The sequence below is a fragment of the Neoarius graeffei genome, chromosome 22 (genome assembly GCF_027579695.1).
Source record: "Neoarius graeffei isolate fNeoGra1 chromosome 22, fNeoGra1.pri, whole genome shotgun sequence".
Lineage (NCBI taxonomy): Eukaryota > Metazoa > Chordata > Actinopteri > Siluriformes > Ariidae > Neoarius > Neoarius graeffei.
Genome location: NC_083590.1, coordinates 24721182 through 24739520, shown reverse-complemented (window position 1 = coordinate 24739520; position 18339 = coordinate 24721182). Strand labels below are relative to the sequence as shown.

At 42.6% G+C, this 18339-nt stretch overlaps 1 protein-coding gene across 3 annotated transcripts in view; it reads left to right on the top strand.

The window, feature by feature from the left end:
• The window catches only part of tent4a (terminal nucleotidyltransferase 4A), a 62319-nt gene extending 45665 nt beyond the window's left edge, over window positions 1–16654 (top strand). The window contains exons 9-14 of one of the 3 annotated variants that reach the window (XM_060904683.1): window positions 27–124; window positions 5340–5518; window positions 5814–5960; window positions 6193–6246; window positions 14134–14238; window positions 14407–16654. In XM_060904683.1, the coding sequence (XP_060760666.1) occupies window positions 27–124; window positions 5340–5518; window positions 5814–5960; window positions 6193–6246; window positions 14134–14238; window positions 14407–14523 (700 nt within the window). In that variant the 3' untranslated portion in view covers window positions 14524–16654. The remainder of the gene's footprint in view (window positions 1–26; window positions 125–5339; window positions 5519–5813; window positions 5961–6192; window positions 6247–14133; window positions 14239–14406) is intronic. The other 2 variants (XM_060904685.1, XM_060904684.1) reach the window with 2 other exon arrangements.
• Window positions 16655–18339: the final 1685 nt, after the last annotated feature.

Sequence of the window (18339 nt, the reverse complement as noted above, 5' to 3'; positions counted from 1 at the left end):
GTTTCCTTTTTACCGTTTTGCCACAGCACTTTGGGACGCATCATTAAAGTCACCCAGGAAGTGATCGACTACAGGGAGTGGATCGTTAACAAGTGGGGCAGCAAACAAACCGAGAGGACTAACGGTAAGATTTAAAAGGGAGGAGATTAAACGATGCTTCGTCGCATCTCAGGTGGTGAAACGGTTCAGGTTGAAACTGCAGCAAATCTGAGCCAGAGGCTTGGATGTCTCCCAGCAGCAGGTTCGTTAAAATGCTGATCAGGACGGCAAAATTAATTGGAGGTCTGCAGCATGTCAGCTGTCTGTGATGTCGGGGTGGAGGAGTGAGGAGTGCGTATCGCTCACTCAGCATTACATCTAAGAGCCAGTTCCTTGACTTCTCCTTAATGAGCGTAAATATGACCGGTGGGGTTTATTAGGCTGAAATATGAGATGTGTGAGGGCGTGTGACCCGCAGGAAATGTTAGGACACCCAGAATTTGCACAGATTATTTAGTATGCCAATCTGTTCACGAAGGTGAACAGCCATCTTCTTTCTGCCTACCTGAGTTGAAATACAGTGGTGCTTGAAAGTTTGTGAACCCTTTAGAATTTTCTATATTTCTGCATAAATATGACCAAAAACATCAGATTTTCACACAAGTCCTAAAAGTAGATAAAGAGAACCCAGTTAAACAAATGAGACAAAAATATTCTACTTGGCCATTTATTTATTGAGGAAAATGATCCAATATTACATATCTGTGAGTGGTAAAAGTATGTGACCCTTTGCTTTCAGTATCTGGTGTGACCCCCTTGTGCAGCAATAACTGCAACTAAACGTTTGCGGTAACTGTTGATCAGTCCTGCACACCGGCTTGGAGGAATTTTAGCCCATTCCTCCGTACAGAACAGCTTCAACTCTGGGATGTTGGTGGGTTTCCTCACATGAACTGCTCGCTTCAGGTCCTTCCACAACATTTCCATTGGATTAAGGTCAGGACTTTGACTTGGCCATTCCAAAACATTAACTTTATTCTTCTTTAACCATTCTTTGGTAGAACGACTTGTGTACTTAGGGTCGTTGTCTTGCTGCATGATCCACCTTCTCTTGAGATTCAGTTCATGGACAGATGTCCTGACATTTTCCTTTAGAATTCGCTGGTATAATTCAGAATTCATTGTTCCATCAATGATGGCAAGCCGTCCTGACCCAGATGCAGCAAAACAGGCCCAAACCATGATACTACCACCACCATGTTTCACAGATGGGAGAAGGTTCTTATGCTGGAATGCAGTGTTTTCCTTTCTCCAAACATAACGCTTCTCATTTAAACCAAAAAGTTCTATTTTGGTCTCATCCGTCCACAAAACATTTTTCCAATAGCCTTCTGGCTCGTTCATGTGATCTTTAGCAAACTGCAGACGAGCAGCAATGGTCTTTTTGGAGAGCAGTGGCTTTCTCCTTGCAACCCTGTCATGCACACCATTGTTGTTCAGTGTTCTCCTGATGGTGGACTCATGAACATTAACATTAGCCAATGTGAGAGAGGCCTTCGGTTGCTTAGGAGTTACCCTGGGGTCCTTTGTGATCTTGGATTGGTGGAGTCCAAACTCTTTAGAGATGGTTTTGTAACCTTTTCCAGCCTGATGAGCATCAACAACGCTTTTTCTGAGGTCCTCAGAAATCTCCTTTGTTCGTGCCATGATACACTTCCACAAACATGTGTAGTGAAGATCAGACTTTGATAGATCCCTGTTCTTTAAATAAAACAGGGTGCCCACTCACACCTGATTGTCATCCCATTGATTGAAAACCCCTGACTCTAATTTCACTTTCAAATTAACTGCTAATCCTAGACGTTCACAGATGTATGATATTGGATCGTTTTCCCCAACGTGATTAGGACTGTCGAGGTTTAATGCAAATTCCTTTTAACGCCACTAATTTTTTTTCAGTGTTTTATATTAATGCACCTATGATAAATACTTTATGGTTTCTAGAGTAACAGATTGCATCGGGACTCGCCGGACGCTCCATATAAACAGGTTTGAAAAAGCACGTTAGAATTTTTGGAAGGAGCCTCCAATGTCGGCACTTTGTGACAATCGGAGGTAAAATTGTAAATTCTAAAACGGGAAACATCTGCAGTGTGAGGTTTCATAGGAACATGATGGTGTGTAATGTAAATGATAACCGGAACGTGCGCAACATGGATAAAAAGTAGGTCATTGTTTAAAGGAGAACTGAAGGCAAATTTTTTTTATCATCAAAATTCTATTTCTCATTTTATTAAATATCAGAATGCAGGTTTGATCGCTATTTTGTCACTGCTATAGCAAGTTATGAGTGTTTGAAATATGCTCTGTAATACATCAGTCCATATGTCAAAGCGATGGCCGTAAACGAGATTCGTTGAGACCTGTGCGAGACATCGTAGGACGGAAGTAAAACGTACAGCGGAAATCAAAGTCACCAACATCTACCAGCGTTGTCAAGACGCTCGCGCCCTCTTTCGAATGCTGATGTAATCAAGCCAGAAGTTTTTTTTTTTTTAAATCAATCAGAAAAGTTTGAAAAAAGTAGGCAGTAATTGTCATTTAAACTCGTTTTTGTGCAATATTTAGTTTGGAAAAAACAGTTTTCAAAACGGCGGCACTGACACCTGGCTGACGCGTCACGTTTCGAAGTCTCGCACAAGTCGCATGAAGATCGTGCGGATAAGCGACACCTGCCGTGGACCAAATAAACTAAATTCAACACACGGCTAAAAACCGAACAGACTGATAAGTATCATATTTAATTATATATATATATATATATATATATATATATATATATATATATATATATATATATATATATATATAGTGCCTTATATATAGAGTACCCCGCCTCTCGCCCGTAGTCAGCTGGGATAGGCTCCAGCTTGCCTGCGACCCTGTAGAACAGGATAAAGCAGCTAGAGATAATGATATATAAAGTAAGTCCACCAAATAGAGGTCAGGATGTCATTCCAATGGTGTAGCAGCCACAGTCCCACCAAAAGGCGCACGAAACAAGTCCCGCACAGCCACCGCAACGCTGCTGGCAACGTCACTCAGAACACCACGCCATGGATCCACAAAACGAGCACAGAAGCATCGCCACGCAGAGCACCAGTACATCCCAAACTGCCTGCACAGCCGCCGTGACGCCACCGAGCAACAAGCACAGAGCGCTGGACAACCCCGATGTTAAAATGAGCAACGAGCTCACTGCAGTCCATGGCTAGGAGTACAGGCATCACCCATGGCAAACCAAGGCCTGGAGGGAACCGACGCCCAAAACTGGGTCCGGAGCTACACCGCAACCGGCGGACAAAACACTCAAACAAAAACATCAAACTACACAAAAAAAAGAGCAGAGAAGCGGCAGCCAGAATGCGCATGACGTACTCTCAACGGGAAGCGGAAAAAGGATTTTGCCAATACGAGTCACGATATAAGGTTACTAAAACCGAAACCGTAATTGAATAACACGTTAATTAAGAAATAAAGCAAGTTTAAAAATGACTTCAGTTCTCCTTTAATAAAGGGAATGAAATTTCATTACGCGTTTGGGCCGCATCACACCATCCTATCGTTGATTCTTTTCCTATAAGGGTTTGCGCTGTAATGAAGTATTCCTTACTTATTAAGAAAATCAGCTCTATATTCTATACTAAGTAACTTTAAAAACGCACAATGGAATTCAACACGATATCACTTTAGATCCATGCATATATTTGAAATTTATGATATTGTATGTAATGCACACACATCTTGAAACATCGATAAAGGACATTTATTTTCAAACTCAAGAATTAATTCACAATAAAAAAATTCAAAGTGACAGTTGGTCCATGTTCGGACCGTCATGCTGGAGATTCTGGGTCTATGTCGTCCAGGGGTCTCAGCAGCAGTGACTGAGGGTGTCAGGAATCCGTCACGGAGGTGAGCTAGCCTGATGTGCTGATCCTGAACTGGCGTCGTGACTCGAGGCTGACCAGGGCGTGGACGATCCCTGGTGCTCCCTGTCTGTCTGTAACGCTGACTCAAATGGGAAATGGTCGAATGATGAACACTGAAGTGCCGGGCGACCTCTGTCTGTGTACTTCCGGCACGCAGCATCCCATTGGCCTGTTCACGTTGATTTTGGCTTAGGCGTGGCATCTTCAATAATGACAATTTTCCCATCATTTCCCCCGGGTATTTATAGGCAAGATTGTGTGTACAGTGAAAATTAAGGCCTGTCCATGTCATTGACTACCCGAGTCATATTGTACGTTATTGAGTACAACTCCCTTAAATTCTGATTTGAGCACAGATTTGGAACTTATTCGGGCGGAACGAAGTTATTTTTCCATTGTGATATATTTCTTTTCTTCTTGAGATAAACTCAGCACGAATTCAGCAAGTTTTATCAATGTGCGTTTTTAAAGTTACTTAGTGTAGAAGTCTGGCGTTCCAGGGTGACGCCTCCAGTGATGGGAATAACGGCGTTAGAAATAAACGGCGTTACTAACGGCGTTACTTTTTTTAGTAACGAGTAATCTAACTAATTACTTTTTACATCGTTATAACGCTGTTCCCGTTACTTACAATAAAATACTATGCGTTACTTTATTAAAGCTGTTCTCATCTGGCATGCTGCTCGTTCAGCCTTTCCTTCCTCTGCTTTAGTGTGGGGCGGGGAGACGCGAGACAACGGCACAGTAAGCCAATCAGAGTAGATTTGGACAACATATGTAGGTAGACCACGCCTACTGCACACTCTTTCAATCGGAAGACCCAGCGATGGCGAGCGGTCAGCCCAGCACTGCGCTTTCACACTGGAAATACAGCCAGCACTTTTCATTACTTGAAATAAAAGGCAAGAGTGTTTACGTGCAATGCACATTATGTCGAGGAACAAAGCGTTTGTCCTCGTCAGTGGCCAGTAATTAGTAACATAATTTTAATAACTGCAAAAATATATTACATTTGATAGATGTCTTATCTCACATTGTCCCACAAAAATATTAATATAGTGTAGATAACGTTACTAATTGGTTCTGTTAAGTGTCCATTTCAGTCATTAAACACATTTAACATTCACTTTTATTATGATTACACTAATTGAATTTGATTTTTTTTTTGAGGGGGAACAAAATGTAACGGAATAATTACTTTCCCTGGTAATTAGTTACTTTTATGACAAAGTAACTCCGTTACTAACTCAGTTACTTTTTGGGAAAAGTAGCTATAACTATAACTAATTACTTTTTGAAAGTAACGTGCCCAACACTGGACGCCTCAGTTTCACCCTCTCCTCATAACCCTTGTGTGGTTTCACCCAGGTCCTGCTCATAAAGACTCGGTGGAGCAGGCTGACTCGAGCGCTCTGCTCAGCGTTGGAGTGGAGGAGCAGCAGCAACTCCAGAGAGACTCCGTGTCTCCGAACAGCGCGGACTCTCCCATGTCTCTGTCCAGCCCTCAGCAGCACTCGTCTGCTTCGTCTCTGTCAGGCAGCGACATTGTAAGCGTTACCTTCACTGCTTCTCAAACTCACTTCATTGTCCTTCCCAAGTCTTTTTACGATTACATGGTGGTTTTATTTTTAAATCGTAATCTCCTTTCGAATTCTATCAGTCTGGTGATTATTAATTCATTTTTAATCCGTTCTACCCTGACTGACGAAACAATTTCACACTGAATGTATGCTTGTTCGCCAGAAAAGTGTGAAATGTCCAAAGTGCAGATTGGTGCTGAAGTTTTGTGAGTAAAGCTGATGGTTAACACCACCTGCCCTGTGTGTGTGCGCATGTGTAAAGGACTCGGACTGCACGCCGTACGCCGCTCCAGCAGTGCCCTCCTACCCTCTGCAGACACTGACACTAGGCATGCTGCCCACTGAGCTGCAGATGGGCACGAGCAAGACCAACCTCTCCATGCCACTCACAATGCCCGCTGCCAACCAGGTGAGCAGAAACCTGACAGCAGGAAAACTCCTCCCTCTGAGTCAGCTTTTTGGGTGTAGAGAGAAATGGAGCATTAGTCATGCTTCAGGAAATGATGTCTGACACTTTTCTGATTGCCAACAAAAGTAAAGAAGTTTATTTTCAGATCGTTCTAAGATTGCATTGTACGTACAGTGTACTGCTGTTGTAAACCATGACTTCATTAACAACCTCTCTGATGTCTCTTCCTCAGGCGAGAGTTTCGATGCCTGGGAGTCTTCCTCTCCACGTTTTACCTGGCAGACAGGTGTGTGTGTGTGTTTCTCTGAAGATCTCATCTCATTATCTGTAGCCGCTTTATCCTGTTCTACAGGGTCGCAGGCAAGCTGGAGCCTATCCCAGCTGACTACGGGCGAAAGGCGGGGTACACCCTGGACAAGTCGCCAGGTCATCACAGGGCTGACACATAGACACAGACAACCATTCACACTCACATTCACACCTACGGTCAATTTAGAGTCACCAGTTAACCTAACCTGCATGTCTTTGGACTGTGGGGGAAACCGGAGCACCCGGAGGAAACCCACGCGGACACGGGGAGAACATGCAAACTCCACACAGAAAGGCCCTCGCCGGCCACGGTGCTCGAACCCGGACCTTCTTGCTGTGAGGCGACAGCGCTAACCACTACACCACCGTGCCGCCCCTTCTCTGAAGATCCCAAGATTTTATTTTTGCATAAAGACAAACCACTAAATGAGTCAGTGTTGTGAAAAATGAAAAAGAACTCAACCTCCAACCTGATCAGTTTCTTGCACAATCTCAAACAGTGCTTTTTATCTCGGTAGTTAAAGCAGATACGCAGAACCTTTTATTTTTAAATAGATTTCTGAGTGGATAGTATCTCCATCCTTGACTCTTGTATGCTGTGTAATTGGGAATTTAAAAAATAGATATTTTTGAGAGTTAAAATCGACCACAAAGTTGGCGTTCGAGCTGCGCCGCTGAGCCAGCCAGCCCTGAGCGCGTGACGTCACAGCGGGAACCGGTTTTAAAGCCGAGGCCTTTTACAGCTATAGACCAAAGTCATATAAATAAACATTTACTGTGAAAGTAAGAAATACCGTTACTGACTTGCTCAACTAAGACTGATTTAACTTCATTGATTGTGGGTTGACTCTCATTAAAACAGGATGGGTGCTGTAACTTATGCAACATACATGTACATGCATGCATTTTCACTGATAGAATGTAAAAGGCTCATTAAATAATCAGATGAACTGAGACAATCACATTCTGAAGCAAATGAAATAATCTTATACCGCTAACTTAAACACACAATACAAGTTACATGGATTAATCTAAATGCAGGCAAACAACGTGTTGTTTTTGTTGTTTTGTATCCAAATGAGAGTCGGAGCGTAACCCGTCTGTGTTCTCACTTCTTGAAGGCCGATCTTGTGGTCGATTGTTTTGAAACAATCTGACTTTCAGTTGTTCGTTCAGTTCTCCGTTCATTCGCTTTTCCACGTAAGGGCGAGATGGCAGCGATATCCAGCGGAGAAATCAGACGGCTGCTCCACTCATTCTCTCCATAGTGAGTACTCCGCCATTACTGCTCAGCTCAGGCAATTACTAAAACCCGGGACGGGACATCACTGGTTTTAGCAACAACTGCGGGGAGGTCACTGCCCGAGCGATATGTCCCGTCCTGTTCCGTCCCGTGTTTTAGCAACAACCCTCAGCTCACTCCAGGAGGACTGGTGCAACTGAACTCTTTTTTCCTTTAAAAAATTAAATTAAATAAATACTTGCAGTTTTCTTTAATTGTTGGTCCTGCACCCTCTTTCAGTACGGGCTTATAGCCAACGCTCCTCAACAGATCAGAGGTCTCGTACGAGTCTTCAGTAAAATGTGCAGAGTAGAGGAGAGACCACTTCGTAGGCGCCCGATGTGTCCGTGAACTTCTCACAAAACGCGTCCAAATCTTTGCAGTTTGAACATTCTTGGGCCATGAATGCAACGTAAATCCACCTTCTGTCGTGTTGCTGCACTGCCAGCAACACATCTGCGTGGCATGGCGATAAATTAGCTCAAAATGGAGGATCGGAGTTGCAGTCAGCTCTGTGTTTTAGTGTAGCGGAAATGGCCATGAGACCGATAGACTTCCTGCGGTGACGTTACGGACGTCAAGGTCATTCACTCAGACCACTACCTATATAACTCACTTTAATCGTAAAAATGACTATATTAGATTTATTGTTAACGCTTAAAACTATTCCTGTGCCATTCTTGAGGTCTCGAGGTATTTATAAACAAAAAGTGAGGCCACGGTTCTGCGTATCTGCTTTAAGCTTACAAAGGCAAGCAGCAAATAGTTAAATTTCAGTTTCATCAACCTTCAATTACAATTTCTGTCTCTGTAAGAAAGCCCTGAGTTTGTCGCTCTTCATCCGTGTCTCTAACTAACAACGTGTCAGTAAAGTAAGGAGACGTTTAATGTAAATCGCCAGCTCACAACATTGCTGTGAAATTAAAACTTTCACATATAGAATAGAATGCATCTTTGCACATTCTACAACGAAATTGGATGCAACATCTGCTTATAAAAATTATATATAAAATAATACAACTCTAAAAAGACCTTCACACTCTGCGTTTTTTTTTTTTTAAGTGCACAGTCCTTTTTAGAACAAGCAGCGTTTAGTGCCGTCCTGGCTCTTATTGGTCCGTGTCTTAAAACCTTCGCATCGTGAGCTACAAGCTTTCCTGAACTGAAGTTTTTGTCCCTCCCATGCATCCCAACATAGAAGGACAGTTCTGGCATTTTAAAAATGCGGTTCAAATCCCAAAAGTGAAAAGGAAGGACATTCTGTTTAAGGGGTGCAGTGGTTGGCACTGTTGCCTGACCTTAAGAAGGTTCTGGGTTTGAATCTCATGGCCAACTGTGGCCTTTCTGTGTGGAGAGAGAACGTTCTCCGCATCTCTGCGTGGGTTTCCTTCCTCCGGGTGCTCCGGTTTCCCCCACAGTCAGGTTAGAGTGTATGTAATGTCCCTAAACCCCACTTTTTTTTTTTTTTTTCTTTCTTCCTTGTACAAAGCAACAATTATTATTTTGACTGACCCATGTGTTTTCGAGCCATAGCTGATCCAAAAGGCCATAAATTGATGGAAAATCAAATCTGTAAGATCAGCCGATTTTCACAGAATCTCCCGAGACTGAACCGGAAGATCCTGAAGGGGTGCGTGACGTCATACGTGTAACAATTCAGGTGTCAATTTCGTTCCCATGCGCAGCAGTGGTTAGACCGGTCTCGATATGGAATCGCGTTTTGGAGAGAATTCCGATCGTGATTGGGATCCTTATATGTCGGATGAAGGGGCGGAAGATTATCAAGGATATTCTGGAGTAGATGGTTATCTTTTCAAGTCCCCAAGACGAGAACCTCCCAGTTCACAGCAGTCTTCCTCTGTCGTGTGTGCGAGATGGAGAGAGAGAGAGAGAGATGTGCAGAATGCAGTGGTTACCTTTCATCATAGTTTCCTGAACAAAACTAAACAAATCGAGTCTTGCAATATTGCAATCTGAGCGCATTTAACACGTTTCAGTTAATAATTAATGATTGTGCACGCACGCGGTTTTCTTCTGTTAAAGTGCATCAGATATGATGAGATCGGGTGTCGCGAGTATGTAAATGTTGCTCATAATCCTGCATCTGGTGCAGTGTGTGTGTGTGTGTGTGTGTGCGAGAGAGAGAGATGGGAGAATCGAAGAACTGTCCAAATGTCAGATCAAATGCCATTTATTAAATAAATGGGTTTCTTTTTTGCTCCATGTGGTCGTTCTGGTGGTGATGAACACTTGATGAATCAGATTTATTATTAGTAGGCGACACAAAATCCGCCTGCTTCGTTTGCACAAAATTCACCCACTGTCGCTTTAGATGAGTGTTTTTTTTCCCTTGGAAATTAGTGAACTGAATGTCCTGTTGTATAGGAATTTGAGCATCCAAACACGATGCAGTGCTTTCACATTGTTATTTTTATAAGATTCCAACAACGGTATCCAATTTCAGCGAGTAAACAAGCACAGAGTCAGATGAACAGAAACGACCCAGATAACCGGGGTTCCACGCGTGACGTCATGCGAGATTAGCCCTGAGGCAAGGCTGCCTTTTTCCGGGATCCGGCAGCTGCGATTTTATCAATAGTTTTGTGCTTGATGATAAAATGATCAATTTTATTTCCCCCTGCTTTATTAATTCATTTTGGTCATTACTAATATATATATGTTCATTTTAAAGCATTACATAAAGGCATTACATACACTTGAACTGGTTACTCCAAGGGTGAATGTGAATGGGTGTGTGTCTGGCGAAGCTGTTACAGGCCTAGCAAGCCAGCGAGAGATGAAGTGTGCTTATGATCAGACACAGACTGACAGGCCAGTCACCCTACAGGGCATTGACTATAGAGAGAGATGGAGGGATAACTAGATGGAGAGAGAGATGGATAGCTGAAGAGATGGATAGAGATAGCCAGAGAGATATGGAGGGATAGCTAGATGGATAGCTAGATGGGGGGAGAGAGCGAGAGAGAGATGGATAGCTAGATAGATAGAGATGGAGAGAGAGATGGATAGCTAGATGGAGAGAGAGATGGATAGCTAGATGGAGAGAGAGATGGATAGCTAGATGGAGAGAGAGAGGGAGAGATGGATAGCTAGATGGAGAGAGAGAGAGGGAGAGATGGATAGCTAGATGGAGAGAGAGAGAGATGGATAGCTAGATGGAGAGAGAGAGAGAGATGGATAGCTAGATGGAGAGAGAGAGAGAGATGGATAGCTAGATGGAGAGAGAGAGAGAGATGGATAGCTAGATGGAGAGAGAGAGAGAGAGATGGATAGCTAGATGGAGAGAGAGAGAGATGGATAGCTAGATGGAGAGAGAGAGAGAGATGGATAGCTAGATGGAGAGAGAGAGAGATGGATAGCTAGATGGAGAGAGAGAGAGATGATAGCTAGATGGAGAGAGAGAGAGATGGATAGCTAGATGGAGAGAGAGAGAGATGGATAGCTAGATGGAGAGAGATGGATAGCTAGATGGAGGGAGAGAGATGGATAGCTAGATGGAGGGAGAGAGATGGATAGCTAGATGGAGGGAGAGAGATGGATAGCTAGATGGAGAGAGAGAGATGGATAGCTAGATGGAGAGAGAGAGATGGATAGCTAGATGGAGAGAGAGAGATGGATAGCTAGATGGAGAGAGAGAGATGGATAGCTAGATGGAGAGAGAGAGATGGATAGCTAGATGGAGAGAGAGAGATGGATAGCTAGATGGAGAGAGAGAGATGGATAGCTAGATGGAGAGAGAGAGATGGATAGCTAGATGGAGAGAGAGAGATGGATAGCTAGATGGAGAGAGAGAGATGGATAGCTAGATGGAGAGAGAGAGATGGATAGCTAGATGGAGAGAGAGAGATGGATAGCTAGATGGAGAGAGAGAGATGGATAGCTAGATGGAGAGAGAGAGATGGATAGCTAGATGGAGAGAGAGAGATGGATAGCTAGATGGAGAGAGAGAGATGGATAGCTAGATGGAGAGAGAGAGATGGATAGCTAGATGGAGAGAGAGAGATGGATAGCTAGATGGAGAGAGAGAGATGGATAGCTAGATGGAGAGAGAGAGATGGATAGCTAGATGGAGAGAGAGAGATGGATAGCTAGATGGAGAGAGAGAGATGGATAGCTAGATGGAGAGAGAGAGATGGATAGCTAGATGGAGAGAGAGATGGATAGCTAGATGGAGAGAGAGAGATGGATAGCTAGATGGAGAGAGAGAGATGGATAGCTAGATGGAGAGAGAGATGGATAGCTAGATGGAGAGAGAGATGGATAGCTAGATGGAGAGAGAGAGATGGATAGCTAGATGGAGAGAGAGAGATGGATAGCTAGATGGAGAGAGAGATGGATAGCTAGATGGAGAGAGAGAGAGATGGATAGCTAGATGGAGAGAGAGAGAGATGGATAGCTAGATGGAGAGAGAGAGAGATGGATAGCTAGATGGAGAGAGAGAGAGATGGATAGCTAGATGGAGAGAGAGAGAGAGATGGATAGCTAGATGGAGAGAGAGAGAGATGGACAGTTAGATGGAGAGAGAGGGAGAGATGGACAGCTAGATGGAGAGAGAGGGAGAGATGGACAGCTAGATGGAGAGAGAGGGAGAGATGGACAGCTAGCTGGAGAGAGAGAGGGAGAGATGGACAGCTAGATGGAGAGAGATAGCTAGCTAGAGATAGCTATAGATAGCCAGATGGATGGATGGATAGATGGCTAGAGAAGGCCTGCGGTGCAGGAGCATTATGGATATTTGAACAGCTGAATTGATTGACAACTGTGTGAATAAATGACACTTCGTTAACGAGGTTTTAGACATCTGTCACTCAGCTGAATGTGTTAAACTGACTCCTTAAAGGGGAACTGAAGGCAAAATTTTTTATCATCAAAATTCTATTTATCTCATTTTATTAAATATCGGAATGCATTTCTGATCGCTATTTTGTCGCTGCTATCGCAAGTGATGAGTGTCTGAAATATGCTCTGTAATATATCAGTCCATATGTCAAAGCGACGGCTGTAAACGAGATTCGTTGAGACCTGTGCGAGACATCGTAGGACGGAAGTAAAACGTACAGCGGAAATCAAAGTCACCAACATCTGCCAACGTTGTCAAAAGACGCGCGCACCCTCTTTTGAATGCTGACGTAATCAAGCCGGAAGTTTTCCGTGTGTCCGAAATCGCTCCCTACTCACTATATCGGGCACTATATAGTGAGGACGCCATTTTGTAGCGCTGTCCGAAACCTTAGTGAGGATTATGTGGGAAATGCGCTCAGTATAATATGGATTTATCACAAAAATACATGCATGTATTTATCATTTTGAAAACCCACCAGCCGCCTGATCCGGCACGTTTTAATTGTGCGACAGTAATGACGTAAATCCCAGCGCGACGGACTCGTCCTTATCCTGTCGTCTTTCCAACTCTTCTCTACTCTACGTTGGTTTGAAGTCGTATGGAATAATCTCCATCACTGATGAAGCTGGCAAATCTCGAAATTAATCTAAATTGGAATGATCTGGCGATCTGGCCGCTGTGTAAACAGTTTTCAAAATGGCGGCGCTGACACTTCACGTTTGAAGTCCCGCACAAGTCTCGTGAAGATCGCGCGGATAAGCGACGCCTGCCGTGGACCAAACGAACTACATTCAACACGGCTAAAAACCGGAAAGGTTGAGAAGTGGAATATAATATGGCAATACGAGTCACGATATAACGTGATTGAAGAAGACGTTAATTAAGAAATAAGGCAAGTTTAAAAATGACTTCAGTTCCTCTTTCACCAGCTTTCCAGGAAGATCACCAAGGCAAGGTTAAAATGAATAAAAATCATTTCCACATTATGTTGGTGGTTCATATTTATGGTTTCTTGAAGAACGTTATAGGTGGGAAAATCTAATTTTGACCAAAACCAATTTTCAGCCATCGTGATATGAGATTGCGTTTTCCTAGACTATTTATTTATTTATTTAAACGTAGTGCGACGGTTAATGTCAGTGAGATTAGAGCATGTTTCGTGTCCCTCAGCGTGCTTTTATACCACCCAGTACACTGTACATCCGCACTGAGCAAGGCAAAATGTTTTTTGTGCGATGTGTGTGGGTGGCAGATTTGAGTATTTATATTATTTGAAGAATAAATAAGTTTCCCAGTCTGCCCTTTTTCCATTTTTTAAATTATTATTTTTTTATCTATCTGTATATAGAGAGCATGCACTCTTCTGATAGTCATGCATATTTTAACAGGTAGTAGTAATGATTTTGTCGTGCATGAATATGATCCTGCACAAGTCTTGTATGCAGTCACAGTTTGTGTCTGGGTTCTAGTTAGAGTTGGCGTGATGCCATACCGTATCTCCCCAGAAAAAAAAAAAATTCCCAGTCCAACATTTTAAGCTTTAAAATTTTAGGAAACATTTCACGCTTCACATTCTTTGTAAATATAATAAAGTTTAAATATAAGAAAATCCTAACTGAAGGAAAAACCCGTCAAGTCTGTCTGTCTTTGTAAACATTTTCCAGTTCCAACAATATATTTCTTTGCCAAATCCAATTCCAGTCTTTGATTTGTTACAGGATTCGAGATCCAACGTTTCATCCAAAATTCGATCCATAATCCCTCACCTCGTGTCGGCCCGGTACCACTATTGGGTATTAGTGCCATCTCTAATTCCAAATAAAGTAATATACAGCACTCTTTTTGTTTCTGACTATAGCACAATAGTTGTGCACTTTTGATGATAATTTATTCATATTTGTTCACAATTTAATATCTTTACAATCAGGTCAGTCAAAGTGTATCGTCGTACAATCATTGAGTCTCTCTCTCTCTCTCGTGTGTGTAAACAGCAGGCTGGTCCCAAGGGCTTCCACACCCCGGCTTTACCACACGGCCACATGCAGTACAACCGCAACACGTGGCGCCATAAGAAGAGGGACAGTCTACCAGCCAGCGTCAGCAGATAAACATCTCCTCCTCCTCCTTACCGCCACCACCTCCTTCACCTCCCTCCTCCTGTCATAAAACGATGAAAACTCGACGAGGCCTCCTGCTGGTGGGGCGCGAGCCGAGAGACCAGCAGTTTCTGCCGCAGCTCCTCGCTCAGTAGCTGCGCTAACGGTGGTGCTACAGTACCTTTACTCTCCCGCTCCATCCATGCACGTGTGTGTGTGTGAGTGTGAATTTCAGAAACTTGACCCCTGAGGACGCCTCAGATCTGTTTGATCGACACCATGACTTCTGCTCACAAGGGAACCGTTTTTGTTTTGTTGCTTTTCTTTTCTTGTGCGTGACTTCCCTGTTCACTTTTTTTTTTTTTTTCCCCCTAATGAGACACCGTACACAGACACTATAGATTCAGCAGCTTATCAGTATAATAATAACAGGGGTAAGGAATTTTGTGTATTTTTTTTTCCTTTCACCATGCGTGTGCACAAGTGTTTGAGTGGATGGCACCGGGTGGGTTATTTGTGCAATAACATCTTTTCTCTTTGGTTCACTTTAGATGAGGACTTATTTAATTATGCATCCAGAATTTTTCTTTTTAAATCACTTTTATTTTTATAGAGTTTTTAATTTCTGTGAGATTACACACTTGCCCCATTGACACACACAAAAAAAAAAAAAAAAACATCTGAAGATATGAAGCTTTATTTGAGTCATTTAGGAGGTGATTAATCAGTCATCCTGATTAATCAGACCCTGACCACTGAGTGGGACGGGGCGCTGCACTCAGATGAGCCGTGTGTGTGTGTGCGCGCATGCTGGACAAAGCAGTTTTTAATAGTCAGTCTCCAGGTGGCACCATTTTCTTGTTTGTCTCCAGATCTTCTCGTGTGTGTGAGTGAGCGTGAATGGATGTGTATCCTCAAACATGAGTCTGTCTTAGCTGTAGCTCTGCTTACATTAGAGCTATGCTGCATGACGGCCAAAGAAGCACTTGGCTTCCAGCACTCGGACCTCCATGTTAGGCCGTGCAGGTGTGTATGGGTGTGTGTTTCCCTTTCGGATTGCTCTAGGTGTAAGTAATTACGGGAGCCTGAGACGCTGAACTGAACATGCAGCCGAGAGACGGGCCAAAGTGCCCGTCTTGGACTCCCTGAGCTCTTGGTTGGCACCCAAATCGAACGAAAAGGGACAAAGGGAACTTTACTCTGATTCCTTTCTGGAATCTTTATGTGCATTTCCAGGTACTTGTGACATTTTATTGCCTTGTCAGGTTTTTTTTTTTTTTTGGGGTCGTCGTTTGTTGTTTTTTGTGTTTTGTTTTATTCCTGTACTGTATAAATAATATTCCCTGTCTGTATATAGCACACTAAACTGTATTGCTGTTACTTTAGAGTGTTACAGGCATACAGGTTATTGTAACTATGCAAATAGAGTTTTTGAATCCTTCTTCGTTTGACAACCACATCTCGAAGCCAGAGAGGAAAGACGAGAAAGAATCTGAACAAAACCAAGGCACTTCAGTTTAGCAGGCTAACCAAGGTAAATGTGAACAGGTTGTGTATGCAAGGAAAAAGATTTAAAGTGTTTTTGCAGCAGCTGGAATCTCCTTCACTCACTCTCTCTCGCTCAAAGCCACTGATTCGGATCCTTGGTATGAAATAACACGCGGTCCCTGTTTTTTGAAGCGCACAGTCAGATCATGGCCGTCAGAGACGTTCAGCTGGAAGAGTGATCTCACTGTTGATGTGATGGGGGAAATATGATAACAGCAGAATCTGCTTTTAGATACAGCCAGCATCTTCAAAGGGGAAAAAAACTTCTCATGATGATGATTAATGAGCAAATGCAGACATTCTGAAGAAATATGGTTGAGGGTGTGTGTGTGTGTTCATCTCTATGGCTTGATCCTTGATCAACACAGACTCCCACTACAATACTGAGTGCAAAACTCCCTAATAGATGTGAGCAATTTTAAATGATTCTCTGTATGGCCAAAAGCGCCCCTGAACTTCATAGATAAAGCCCTATAAGTGGCGCGTCCAGCATTCAAGAGGTCAGTTAAAGGATTTTTTTTTTTTGCTGTTTCACCTTAATATTTTTATGTACTTTATTTTCTATTTTATTTTTTAAATAAAACTCTTAAAACTGCCTATATGTGGTATTTGCAGTTATTGATCATTGACCATATTGAGCTGTCTTGGTGGTGTTTTTTGGGGGGGGGCTAAACTTATGATCATGGTGATTTGTGCTCAGCCACTAGACGGCACCCTCGCTCTGTCATTGACTCCACTGTGACTTGTTCTCTTGCTCTTTAATGCTGTCTGGCTCGGTTTCGAACCCTTTAACCAGGATTTAAAGCATTTCTTTCACATTTTCCTTGTATACAAAGATCAAGCCTTAAAAAAAAAATAACTTATTTGAATGTGAATGGAGTAACTTTGACATTTACTTATTATCCCCCGCTGGTCAAAAGGCCCGAAGGGGGATTATGTCGTGGCGATATCCATCCATCCATCCCAGTAAGGGTACTCACCTTCTGAAATCGACTCCTCTCACAATTTTTGGAGGAATTTCACCAAACTTGACGAGGCATTGTGTTATGTTGGTAGTACGCATACTGTAATTTCGTTAAATTGGGTCACGTTTTACCAAAGTTACAGCCCTTGATTACCAAAATTATACTTTGACAATTTCATGAGTGTGTATTTTCCTTCTGAAATCAACTCCTCTCACAATTTTTGGAGGAATTTCACTAAACTTGGTAAAAGGCATTGTTATATGTCGGTAATACGCACCATTGTTATTTTGTTCAATTTGGTCGCGTTTTACCAGAGTTACAGCCCTTCATTAACAACCTTGTACAGTACTTTCCCAATTTTTGGACAAATTTCTCGAAGCTTGGCAAAAAGCCTTGTTATATGACAGTAATACGCATATTGCAATTGTAATTTTGCTTGTGAAAATTTTCCCAGAGTTTTGACCCTTGATTAAATAACTTGTACTTTGACAATTTCATGAGGGTGTACGCTCTTCTGAAATCATCAACTCTCGCAATTTGTGGAGGAATTTCACCAAACTTGGTAGAAGGCTTTGTTATGACAGTTATACGCAGATTGAAATTTCATTTAATTTGGGCAAATTTTCCCAGAGTTATGCCCTCAATTATTAACAAACTTGTACTTTGGCAATTTCATCAAGGTGTGCTTGCTTTCTGAAATCAACTTCCCTTACTATTTTTATTATCCCCCGCTGGCCGAAAGGCCCGAAGGTGGATTATGTCGTGGCGATGTCCATCCTGAGAAGGGTACTCACCTTCTGAAATCAACTCCTCTCACAATTTTTTGGAGGAATTTCACAAAACTTGGTAGGATTCTTTGTTATATGTCACCTAATACGCATATTGCAATTTCATTCAATTCAGTTGCATTTTACCAGAGTTATGGCATCGTTGCCAGCGGGGGATATTGTGCTCTCGGAGCACTCTTTGTAAGTCATTTGTTCACTTGCTGTTTCACTCGTTAAAATTGTAGGTTTTTGTCATGTGTCCGAGACAAAAACCTGTTGTATCTTTTTACACCTTTTTAATGTGTTTACAGCAACCAACAAATATGGTAAAGTGTTAGGAGACCAAACTAGAAACAAAAACAAGACAGTTTTTCACCCACAGAACATCGTACTCACTGTGAAGCATGGTGGTGGCAGCATCCTGCTCTATGGCTGCTTCTCTTTACCTGGGACTGGGATTTTTGTCAAAATGGAGAGAATCCATGAGTAGCTCCAAATTTCAATCTATTTTGCCATAAAAAAAACTGTTCCAGCAGAGTTCTAAGTCC